At 38.3% G+C, this 13,167-nt stretch overlaps 1 protein-coding gene across 2 annotated transcripts in view; it reads right to left on the bottom strand.

The window, feature by feature from the left end:
* The window catches only part of SMG1 (SMG1 nonsense mediated mRNA decay associated PI3K related kinase), an 83,845-nt gene extending 75,434 nt beyond the window's left edge, over positions 1-8,411 (bottom strand). For both annotated transcript variants that reach the window (XM_082714866.1, XM_082714867.1), the window contains exons 1-3: positions 4,169-8,411; positions 653-816; positions 19-174 (exon numbers count right to left, since the gene is read on the bottom strand). In XM_082714866.1, coding sequence (XP_082570992.1) covers positions 19-174; positions 653-816; positions 4,169-4,182 — 334 coding nt within the window. In that variant the 5' untranslated portion in view covers positions 4,183-8,411. The remainder of the gene's footprint in view (positions 1-18; positions 175-652; positions 817-4,168) is intronic.
* Between the last annotated feature and the right edge of the window lie 4,756 nt (positions 8,412-13,167).

Raw genomic sequence — 13,167 nt, 5'->3', positions numbered from 1 at the left:
CAGTTGGCCCAACCTTACCCTGTGATTTCCTCATGTCTTTGATGGCTAACGCACGACTGCCATGCTGAATACTGGTGAACTCAGGGCTGGTCACATTGTTAACCCTCAGCTCTTGCCCCAACGACTTCCGACCATAAGTATTTTCCCCAGATCCTCCATTGACACTGTAGCCACCTAAAAACAGCAACATTTACCTTACTTTAATAGGGCTCTTTGCGTTACTCAATCAATTTCTGACAGTTCAGGACCATACTACCCACATACAGCCTTTCTTCTATACTTCCATTGTGCTACCTGCTTTGAAATCATCTTGTTTTCATTTTGTTCATCCGCAGAAGAGAAATATAATTGCACTTTAAAAACTTTTAGAAATCTAGAGGAGAAATAGTAGTCAGGAGACTACTTTGCCTTTGTGATATTTTGGATGACAAGGAAACTGCCTATGTATATTATAATGTACGAAAATTTTAAAAATTTTTTAATGAAGGGAGTAAACAGCACTGTACTTAAATATTTTTATTTTAAGCATATTAAAAAAAAAGAGAGAGAAATAGGGGAGAAAAAGAGAGGGAAAGAGGAGGCAAGGGAAAAGCTGGTACGTTAAAAAACAACCCAAAAAACATGCCTCTAACAATAAAGGAAGCATATATACCCTTTTCGTCATTCTGTATGTCAGTGTGGACTCTGGTATCATCGTGCCTTTGCCGAGACACCACAGCTGAATTTGAAGGTTGCAGTCCATAAGAAGAAGACCCACCCCGATCTCTGGATGAAGAATATTTTAAAGTATCTGGGTCGGCTGATGCACTATCAGTTCTGCAAAGAAAGAAGAATAGAAGATTAACTTTAAACAAATATTTTCATAGCCCAAATCATAAATCTTTATTCAAGCCTCTCCTACCACTCTAATTTTTAAATCATTACTAGTAATAAATAAGCACTCCAACAGAAGTCTTTCAAGAGGGAAGGGACTGTCAGTGAATGCAGAAATGCCAGGTTTTTAGCCCTTTCTATTCTACAGACTCATTAAGATATATGGATAACTACCCAGATTAGAGTGACCAACTCATCCTTCTGTGTTCAAGAGTTAATAATTTCAGCAATGGAAATTCTATGTCCATGAACCTCCCCCCGCCCCCGACTTTCAGTCCAAGGCAAACCAAGACATTTGATCACCCTGGTCCAGGATTCTCTTCACATGATTTGATAAAAGGAATCACTCTTCCTCAGCTCTCCTCCCAGGAGAGGTTGGTCAGTGGAAAAATTACAGTATTCCCAGTCATAAAAGTAAAAAGCACTGGCAACATACAAGGGAGGGGCCATGTGGCATATTCTCTCTCTCTCACCTGAATTCCTAATTTTGGGGGAATTATCTGGTGGGAAAGGAAATTATAGAATGATTTGAAAGCAAACTTGATAGGATATAAAAACACATTAGTTAGAAAGTAAGATTATTTTAATGTATTGGAGACTTCACTGAAGATTCCTTACCTACAGAGACTATCAAAATTATAAAAAGTGAGAAAAATAAAGTATCAGGAATCCAATAAAGCTGTATTTGAAGGTTGCAGTCCATCATCTATTTAAAAGTCAAGTACTGTGAAGAATAATCCCTGATACTAAGCCATTAACAAACAAGTGGTACAGCCCCAGGGTAAAACGAGTCCTTATCCTTATCTAAGGATCAGTTCTATGCCTCATTAGGCCAACCAGGAGCTGAGTTTCATAATTTTCACGAGCCTTATTTTTCCCACCATCAAACATAAAGCATCAAGAAATAAGACAACACTATATGAAAAATAACATATGAAAAATACCAAGAGAAAAGCTTCTCTCCTGTTGATACTACTACTGAGAGGAACAACTTTCTGGAAAAAATCACTTTTATGGTATGTACTAAAAAGAAGGTTCAAAAGGTTCTGAACTCACAATTATTTGGGAAACTTGAGGACATTGGCAAAAGCAGATCAAGCCTATTCCTCAATCCTTGTGATTCCTTCCTCTTATAAAAAATGACTTCAGTGTTTGTTTATATATTTCAATTTATCATTTTTTCTTTGCCTCCACTCACAAAAATTCTGAACCATGAAACTTAGTATAAGCTCGGTCAGACAACCTGGTCTATACTTACTGAAACCACTGTTAATACAGAAAGCAAACAAGAGGTCCAATTAAACTTGGATAAGTGGCACAAATCTAAATTATTCCTAAAGGCTCTCAATTGCAAACGTGGTAAAATTCCATGATCCTAGCATATGAAAATAACTAAGGCTTCATAATGGAGCCTCTTCTTTAAACATCTAGGGTTCACTTGTCAAGAAAGCTCAGTATTTCCAATAGGTGAAAAAATATAACTTTTGGAATTTCAAAAAAAAAAAAGGTATGAGAACTTTTTTCTAAGCATACTGAATCTATAAGCATTTAAGTATCATTAACACTAAATGGAGCATGACAGCTTTTTAAAAAAATGAATGTAACAGCACCTCCCATGTTTCTAAAAATAGCACATTAAATGTGCACCTACAATAAACCATAACATACCATAAATTTCTGGACAGGAAATGAAAAATAAAGAAGGGCTTAAGAGCTTCTCTGACAGATTCTGAACTTGTCTATCTATCTGTATGACTCCTAACTGAACCTGGTTAAGTAAGCTGCTAGCAAATGAATGCATACAAGATAACAAAAATCTACCAGTATCTAAATGTCTGAATTTCCTGCTTAAATTATGTTTATTTATCACATATACTACTCTTACTACTGAGAGTTAAGTGTAAGAATCATTTTTTTGGTGACATAGCTGTAAACATAAGGCAGCAGAGAATATGGGTTAAAAAAAGATTTGGCTCTAATCCCAGCTCCCACACAGAAAAGTTAAGTGGGATTTTGTACAAGGTAATCTCCACGCCTCAGCTGTTTCTTGCGTAAAATGGGGAGAATACCTACCTCACCTGTAAAGTTGTTGTGAGGTTTAAATCAGATACTCAATTCTTAAGAAATACTTAGCTTACAGGGTATGCTTAAAGTTACGAAGACCCTGGGGCACACCCGGGTGGTGCAGTCGATTAAGTGCCTGATTTGGTTTCAGCTCGGGTCACGTTTTCAGAGTTCTGAGATCAAGTCCTACATCAGGCTCTACACTGAGCAGACAGTATTCTTAGGATTCCCTCTCCCTCTGCCCCTCCTCTCAAATGAACAAACAAATCTTAAAAAAAAAAAAAAAGTTATTAATTCCGTTAATACTAAACTGAAGTTTAGTATTCCAGTCTAACAGACAAATAATATATATACAGCTCAAGAGCACAAGAATACAACCAAAACAAGTTTTCATACCCAATATGGTTTTAAGTTCTTCAGTGAAGAAATTAAGCAATGTCCTACCAACAAATCCATTTATATCTACAAAAGCATTTGATTTCAAACTAAACTGGAAAAAAGGAAAAAAAGAATGGGAACAACTTCCCAATTTATTAGAAATACAGGTTTTTAAATCCCATGAGTTATGAACACCAAGTGTTTCCCCCCACTCAGAATTTGGGTTTTCAGAAATATAACAACAACAAAATCACTAGGGTTAAAACTAGTCTCAGAACTGTCTAAAACTCACCAGTTGCCACACTCTTTTAAAACAAACTAATCAAAACATTTCCAACCAGAATTCAAGTTATAGGTAGTCTGAACCCAAAAGCACAAAATGGTTCCGCATTTATATGAAATCTTGATTTTTTTTTAAAATATCAAGACTGCTAAGGTCTCAAAAAAAGTCAGTACCAGGCTGTTAGCACCGCACCACCACCACCACCCAGTCCAAGAAATAGAAAACTGTTAATGAACGGAAATGAGCACTTAAAATGAGGCAATCAAAGGCACAAAAAACAGATTTGAATTCAAAGAGGCAGGTATAAATGTTAAGCCAGTTATAAGGGCTGAAAAAGCTATCATCTGCCAGAATTAGTGTCTGTTTAGTGATAAGAAAAAAATGTATCTGTTAAAACTAAGAATCATACTAGCAAGGATGAAAAATACCTCCACAGTCCCTTTAATATTCTAAAAATATTATGGAGAGAGAGAGAAAAAAAAGAAATGCACAAATTTCCCCCAAATGATTAAAGTGAAGTTAAAGCCTGATGTACATGCCACATGAGAGGTAAGTTTCTAAAGCTCATACCTCAAAAATCGCATACTGTATAATATGGAGCCTTTGTGATGTTTTGCATCAAGTCAATCTGTAAGACAGTAGTTACAATATTAGTGAAGACAGTGGGTTAAAACATTTGTTGTTCAAACATGAAGCAAATATCATTCATGGGTTAGGTGCTTTTAGTCGTACTATGGCCCTTAGGGTTCGAATGTTGAAGCAAAAATTGAGATGGAAAGCCACTCTGTGCCTCTGAAGATAGAGAGGCTTAAGGTGGCAACCAAAAAACTTTTTAGTACATAAGAGAATTTAAATGTTAACTGTAACATACAAATCACATGCAAATATAGTCACCGCTCATTTAGTTACCTATTCTCATTGTACTGAAAATGTAATAAATCTGAGAGGCCATTTATTTTGAATGACCCAAATCCTCAGACCTCACATCGACAATCCACCATGTGCTAGGGGATGCAGTATCTCCTGGCTACATGTGGTCTCATCCAGTTCATGTAAGCACTAAAAGGCACCCCCCCCCCCAAAAAAAAGCACCACTCTGCAAGTATTAAGTTAGGGAATTCCCTATGGGAAGCATTTCCATAAAGCACCCCAAAATGACTTGATGCAAACAGCACACTTAGTGGTGCCACTGGAATAAGCATCATATTGCTTCAAGTTGCTTTTAACTAGGCTTATTAAGGGATTTTTGCTCTGACGGTGAGATCTAATTGGTAATGAATATCAACCAGGAAATGAGATTTGCACTTAAGCCAATGAGGTGGGAATGCATTTATTCTCTAAAGCAATGGTGCACAAAAATATGTCTCTGTCATAAAGTAGCTGTAGAATATGCTGTGAGTTTTTCATTACTAACAGTTAATACCACTTAAAAAGGATTTATCTTGTAGAAATAAATTCAAGGTCATCCCTATGATGCCTGTTACTCACCTGGATTCATATACGCTTTCATGAGGAATAGAAGAAAAGGTGAAACTATGCTCTAAAATATGAATCTACAGCTAAAAAATTCATTCAGGAGGCTCATGGACTTCATTATTCAAAACTCTTCCCACAAGAGAAAATCTAAGTTCAAATTTATTAAAACAGAGCTGAACCACCATGCCAAAATTATGAGTTTTTATCAGTTTTGCAACACTGAAATATTAAGTTAACATAATTTCTTGATGAAACTTCCTTAGCTACTTAACTGTATATAATATCAAATCTTAATGATTTATGGGTTCTTTGTTACCAATTTTCAATCACTAATCAAACTCAACTAAACAGCAATGTAGACTCAAAATATTAAAATACATTTAATTATGTTTGTAAAACTGTAAATAATTTCACCAACACCAAAGGAGGTCTGTCTGGCCTTTACCCTCGGCTTCTGGAAGATAATCTCTGAAGTCCTAGAACGTGACACTAAAAAAAGTGTCCTTATTCATCTGGGGGTTTTGGCCCATACCAGAACATTAACAATGTGATTTATGAGGGTGAAGGGGCTCTGAGTCCCAAGGGCCAACTCAACCTCCAAAAGGGCTGGAAACTAACTTCACGCATATAGACAGTCAGTCATGTAGTCCCAATGAAAAACCCTAAACACCAATGCTGGGGCAAGCTTCCATGCTTGATAATACTCCATACATACTGTGTATCACACATCAACACCAGAAGACTAATACTGTGTTCATAACTTCACAAGGAAAGGACAATTGGAAGCTCCACATTTGAAACTTTCCTGGACTCTTGCTATACATGGCTTTTAACAGTAGCTGATTTCAATCTGACTTTTAGCTGTAATAAACTGTAACCATGAGTAGAACAGTTTTCAATGAGTTCAGCAAGTCATTCTGGTGACTTATCCAACCTAAGAGTATCCTTGGGGACCCCTAAACTTGGAACTAGTATCAGAAGGAAAGCTGGTCTTATGGACTATGTTCCCACTAACTCTGCATCTATATTTAAAATCACTGACTATGCTTTAACCCAAAATTTTAAAGATTGTAAGTTTTTTTTAATAACATCTTAAGCAAACATAGTAAAGATGTGACTTCAGTATAATTTCCCTTCCAAGGAATCTCAACCACACCCTCTATTAATTGACCTCTAACCATATTAACCGGAAGGGACAAACAAAGCAACTCTAGGAGAGTACTGTATTAGATTTTAAGCTTTGCTTCACATGCACAATTGTCCTCAATGTAAAGGTTGGTCAATATGCCACCCCCAGGTAGTTCTCAGACTACAACTGGGTCTTCAATACTTGCTTAGACCATGTATATATACTTGCTTAGACCATGCTTCCCTAGCCAGTGTTCTCTCCTTTCCAAAACAGTTTTCAAACTTTTTGCACCTTCCTCTTTCCCCAGCTCTTCCACATTCATGGTACATGACCTTCCACATTCCTGCTTCCTAAAAAATGCAAGCCATTTTTCTATAGCACTCTCAATAATAAGGGGTAGCAGCTTTGAGCTCCTACCATATCTGATAAGCTAATGAGCCAAACAGTTTACATATATTTAGTACTTCATCTTTAACATCATCCTCTTATGATCATTAAAGACCATAAATTACCATCTTACACATAAGTAAGATTCCATAACTGACCAAAAGCTGCACATCTAGTAAAAAAACAGAGCAAGACAACTCAGATTCATTTGTTTAACTTTCAAGTTCTTGAGCACTCCACCAGAGTCTGCCAAGTTCCTTCCAGTAAACCCAGAAATTTACCCACATGTTCACACACAGACCTTCTTCCCATCAACTTCACATCATGGAAAAAGTAAATGTTCTATCTAAAGCAACGCTCTGAATCCCTATGTTGCCCCTATTTTCTGAGGTATCCTGTGGATCTCCCACTTTGCTACTGCTCATCGCTTGGCCACACATGAGCACCCTTGAGTCTTTCAACAACAAAAAGTCAAAATCAGAATGCCTGGGTGCTCAGTGGATTAAGCCTCTGCCTTCGGCTCAGGTCATGATCTCAGGGTCCTGGGATCGAGCCCTACATCAGACTCTCTGCTCAGCAGGGAGCCTGCTTCCCCCTCTCTCTGCTTGCCTCTCTGCCTACTTTTGATTTCTCTGTCAAATAAATAAATAAAATCTTAAAAAAAAAAAAAAAGAGAAATGAAACTCTAGATCTTGGGGTCTTGAGTTCAAGCCCCACAATTGGGACATGGAGATTACTTTTAAAAAGGTGGAGGGAGGCAAAATTTTAATACCCTTTTCCCTTCTAATTCTCATTGTCTAGACTCTTCACAGCCACAACTCTTGGGGAAATTTTACCTTATCTTTGCTCACTTTTGAATCCACTGTAACCTGGGTTCCACCATCAGCACTTCCAATGAATCTGTTCCTGCCACAGTAGGAGCTTCCATTTGTGGCCTACTTGTCTCTAAAATTCCATAACCCCTTTTTAGTTCATCTTGCTCAATGTCCCCCAATGACTTACTTTTGACAACTATCTACTCACACTCTCTCAATACCACCTTGCTTTTGGTTGGTTGGTTTGTTTAAGTAACTTGAATTCCAGTGACTCTCTCTTTTTCCCAGTCAAGTACTTTCTTCCTTCCTCACTTTCTTCTTTCAGCTTACAGTTCATGGTCTATCAGTTTAGTAACACTCTTGCCAATCCCCTTAACCTCCCTTAATATTTTTCCTCACACCAATCTGTTAAAACTCCAACCCTGGATAAACCCTAGTATCAATTATCCATCATCCCTAAGTAAGCACCACATCCCCAAGTCCTCCAATAGTCATCTCCCATTCACTACATGCATTATCCAGACCTGCCCCGTTTGGGGGTGGGGGGGGTGATAATATATCTTTATTTCTCAAACTCAAAGCTTTAATTTCATCAATTTCTAATATACTTTGTATTGACAAGTGATTTCACCTTCATCACATGAGAAGGTCAGGGACCATCACACCAAAGAGGAAACTACCATATCTTAGGCATCACTAAAAAGTTAGTATTTTGAAGGCAAATCCAGAATAACAAAAAGCTTCCCATTCAGTCTAATGAGTACCTTACTCTTCATCTATATTAATTTGGAAATTACTAGATAAAGACTTAATTTTCCTAAAGCAGCTATTTTATTTCTCCTTGGGGTAGGGGAGAGGGGGAGAGGGGGATGGAGACCAGATTGCTTGAGTTTTAAAACGACCACATATACATATTATTTAATGACTTACTCTCCTAACCCCACTACACACACACACACGAATTCTCTCACGTTCTCTCTACGTCACTAAGAAAAAAAAAAAAAAAAAAAAAGACACCATCACATATCTGGACCCAATTCTAGGCCTTGAATGGGATTCCATCTACTTCCACCTTCTCTTAATTTTACCAATACCTTTTTCTCCTTTCCCATTGAACTGATTCTTCTCTTTACACACATAAAATTTTCTGATGTCTCCCATTTAAAAATACAAAAACATATTTTTTAAAATATTAGAAAACAAACAGAAAAATTCCATCAATCCCACAAGACCCTCCACCAAACAATCTGCCATCACTCTGCAAACTTAAAAGAGTTGTCCCTACTCCCCACCCTGTTTTTTCACCTTTACTGGCTCCTCAATCCACTGATCCAACTTCTGCCCCACTACTTTCAGCAAAACCAACTATGAGCCCAGGTTGCTAAACTCATACCTCAGGCTTTATCTTACTCATCCTCTCAGCAGCTTTCACAGGGCTGCTAAGTAGGGTTAAGCAGGTTGTGGCCTGCACAAAGGTGCCTTGCAGAGGAATGAGGTGGCCTGAATGAAAACCTCTTTTTAAAATTCTTACAATAACCCTCTGTGCTGAGATCGTGAGAATTCAAAGTAATCAAAGATTGTTCCCTCCCTTTGGTTTATGGGAGGAAGTACTCCATATTCCTTCCTACCTGGTTCTACTTTCTCAGGAACTTCTGAGAGCTTGCTCAGCCTCCCCTACCAAACCCCAAAATCTTGAGATGTCTTGAAGCCTGACCCTAGGCTCTCTATTCTATCTCACTCAATCCATGCCGATGGCAATATTTACCACCTGTATGACATCGAATCCTAGATCTAGGCCTCCATCATTGATGTCCACTCCGAGATCCAGATCTATGTACCCAACTGTTTAAAAAACAACTCGGGGGGGGGGGTGCCTGGGTGGCTGTTGGTTCAGCGACTGCCTTCAGCTTGGGTCATGATCCCAGGGTTCTGGGATCAAGCCCTGCATCAGGCTCCCTGCTCAGTGGGGGGCCTGCTTCTCCCTCTCCCTCTGCTGCTCTGCCTGCTTGGGCTCTCTCACTCTGTCAAATAAATAAATAAAATCTTGGGGTGCCTGAGTGACTCAGTGGGTTAGTCCTCTGCCTTTAGCTCCGGTCATGATCTCAGGGTCCTGGGATCAAACTCCGCATCAGGCTCTCTGCTCAGCAGGGAGCCTGCTTCCCCCTCTCTCTCTGCCTGCCTCTCTGCCTACTTGTGATCTCTCTCTGTCAAATAAAAAGAAAAGAAAAAAGAAAAAGAAATATTTAAATAAATAAATAAATAAATAAATAAATAAATAAAATCTTAAAAAAAAAAAAACAAAAAACCCACAACCACCAGCTTGGGCCACCTGGGTGGCTCAGTTGGTTAAGTGTCTGCCTTCAGCTGAGGTCATGACATGACCCCAGGGTCCTGCATTAGGCTCCATGCTCAGCAGGGAGCCTGCTTCTCCCTCTCCTACTCCCCCAGCTTGTGTTCCCTCTCATGGTCTCTCTCTGTGAAATAAAATCCTTAAAATAAATAAATAAATAAATAAAAGTTCTGATGCCTCAAACGTAACTTGCTCCTTTCTACCTGGAATCCCCATTTCAATAAATGGTGCCATCATCTGACCACTACTTTCTAATAAATGGCACTATTTGATCAGACAGTATGTTTCCCACTTCCAATTCTCTTGTCTGTCCCATTTCTCCTCCACATTCCAAGATTAGCTTCATAAAACACAAATCTGATATCCTCTCACTACCTTATCATAGGTATGTACCTCATTTCCCTTTTTAGCTATATCTCTACCAACCACCCCTTTTACACGCTATGCACCATCCATCCTAATCTTTCACTGCCACAGAAAGAATCACCTTGCTCAGCCAGTCAGTCTGGAATGGCTTTGTCCTCTTTGCTGACCCTAGCTTATTTCTCTTTATCCTCCACGCTTCAGCTTTCCTTTGGAAAGTTTCTGATTTCCCTGAGTAGGGGTAGTAGTAGTCCTGCTATAGATGTGCTACCAGAAAACCCTAAGAGTTCCTTTAGCTCTTAGATGATATGAAAAGCTTATTTAAAGATTTTTTTTTTTTTTTGACAGAGAGACAGTGGGAGAGGAAACACAAGCAGGGGGAGAGGGAGAGGGAGAAGCAGACTTCCTGCTGAGCGGAGCCTGACACAGGGCCCTAGAATCATGACCAGATCTGAAGGCAGAAGCTTAGTGACTGGACCACCCAGGGACCCCATTGAGAAGCTTATTTAAATGTGTTCTGCAAGGAGACTGTAAACAGCAGAAGGGCAGGAGATTCTCAGTGCTGCGTATCACATACCCCCAAGAGCCTAGATGACACAAATTACCTGCTGACTAAATGATCGCCCATCACCATAACTGAGGTCTTTCTCTCAACTGTGGAATATAGTTCCCTAAGCTAAATGAACACTTACTTTTCTTCAACCCACACTTCCTCTCCAAAGCAGTCTATCAGAATCAGTATTTTCTTCATCATTTGCTACAAGAGCATCAACTAAGAGCTAATACTCCAAAAGATGAACTAAGATGGCTCCAACCCTGTAAGAATTTATCATCTAGAAAGAAAAGAACTGTAAAGTCAGTTGAAGTCCCAATTAGGAGTAAAACGCTCTGGAATTAAAAAAAAAAAAAAAAAATCCCATTATCCACCTCCTTCCTCCAACTCTCAAAGTATGTACCACACTTGGCACTTAGTAGTTATATACTAGCTTCAATTTGCTCACTTGTTGGAGATGTTAGCAGAGGGTACTATCTTACACCATACACTTTCATAGGGAAAAGAGAAAAGCATAGTGGTTGCAGCACAGAGAAGGGAGGGGTACAGACAGACTAGATGATGATCTTGGTTCAACTAATTACAATTATTTAAATTAAATAAATTACAATTATTTAAGTAAAAATTAGTCTTCTACATTAAACTTCCCTACTAAAATGTGATCTGTGCAAATGATCTTTTTCTTTTTGAGATTTTATTTACTTTTTTGAGAGAGAGAGAATGAGAAAGAAAGGGAGAGCATGAAAGTGGGGGGAGGCAGAGGGAGAAACAGACTCCCTGCCGAGCAAGGAGCCTGATGCGGGACTCGTGCTGGGACTTCAGTATCATGACCTGAACTGAAGGCAGTCGCTTAACCCACTGAGCCACCCAGGCACTCCTGTGCATATGATCTTAAGAGTAACTTTTATGGGGGTGCCTGGGTGGCTCAGTTGGTTAAGCATCAGCCTTTGGCTCAAGTCATGATCGGTCCTGGGATGCCACCTGGCATTGGCTCCCTACTCAGCAGGGAGTCTGCCCCTCCCCCTTTCTCTCCCCCTATCTGTGGGAACATGCACACACGTGGTCTTTTTGTATCTCTCTCAAATTAAATAAATAAAATCTTAAAAAAAAAAAAAAGTAACTTGTACAGACACAGAAAAGCCATCAAAATTAGAAAGGGCTGGTCTCAGCAATATATTTAAATGAATTCTGAATTTTTATTTTATAAAAGTAATTTTTATAAAAATAAGCACTTTAAAAGCCTTATTTTTATCGCATCAAAGGGCACTCTCAACAGAGTGAAAAGACAACTCACAAAATCGGCAAATGTTTGCAAATCATATATCTTCCAAGAGTCTAATATCCAAAATATATAAAGAACTCTTATAACTCAATAAAAAGACAATCCAATTTTTTAAATGGGCTAAAGATTTGAACAGCTGTATTTCTCCAAAGATAGAAAGCCAATAAGCACATGAAAAACTGCTCATCATTAGTGATTAGCAAAATGTAAATCAAAACCATACTGAGAAATCACACCCACTAGGACAGTCATAAATTTTAAAAAAAAGAAAGAAAGAAAGAAAAAATTTACCAGTGCTGCAAATATACTGAGAAAATGTTATCTTCATATATAACTGATGGGAATGTAAAATGGTACAACCAATTCAAAAAAACTTGGCACTTCTTCAAGTTAAGCAAAAAATTACCATTTGACCCTGCAAATCCGCTCTTAGGTATATGCCCTCAAGTTAAGCAAAAAATTACCATTTGACCCTGCAAATCCGCTCTTAGGTATATGCCCAAAAGAGCTGAAAACAGGCCTTCTCACAAAAATGTGTATGTGAATGTTCATCACAAAACTATTTACAATAAACTAAAGACAGAAACTCAAATGTCCATCAAAAATGTGGTATATCCATACAATGGATTCCATATGATTCCATAAAAAGGAATGAAGTACTGATACCTGCCACAAAGTTGAGACAGTTATGAACCTTGAAAACATTATGCCAAGTGAAAGAGGCCAGAAACAAGAGACTACACTGCACATGATTCCATTTACATAAAATATCCAGAATAGGTAAATCCATACAGAAAGTCGATTTATGATAGCCAGGAGCTGAGAAGAGGGGAGAGTAGGAAGTGACGACCTAAAGGGTACGGAGTTTCTGTCTGGGTGATGAAAAATTCTGGAACTAGAGAGTGGTGACAGTTGCACAATATCATGAATGTACAGCTTACCCCTGAACAACACGAATTTGAACTGGACCAGTCACTTACATGCAGATTTTTTTTTTTTAAATACATACAGCACAGTACTGTAAATGTATTTTCTCTTCCCTATGACTTTAACATTTTCTTTTCTCTATTTTATTGTAAGAATACAGTAAATAATACATACAACGTACAAGGTATTTGTTAAGTGACTACTTGTATTATTGTAAGGCTTCCAATTAACAGCTGGCTATTAATGGTTAAGTTTCAGGGAAGTCAAAAGTTATACGAAGTTTTCGA

The sequence above is a fragment of the Mustela nivalis genome, assembly GCF_964662115.1.
Source record: "Mustela nivalis genome assembly, chromosome: 19".
Lineage (NCBI taxonomy): Eukaryota > Metazoa > Chordata > Mammalia > Carnivora > Mustelidae > Mustela > Mustela nivalis.
This window is presented reverse-complemented; position numbering and strand designations above follow the sequence as displayed.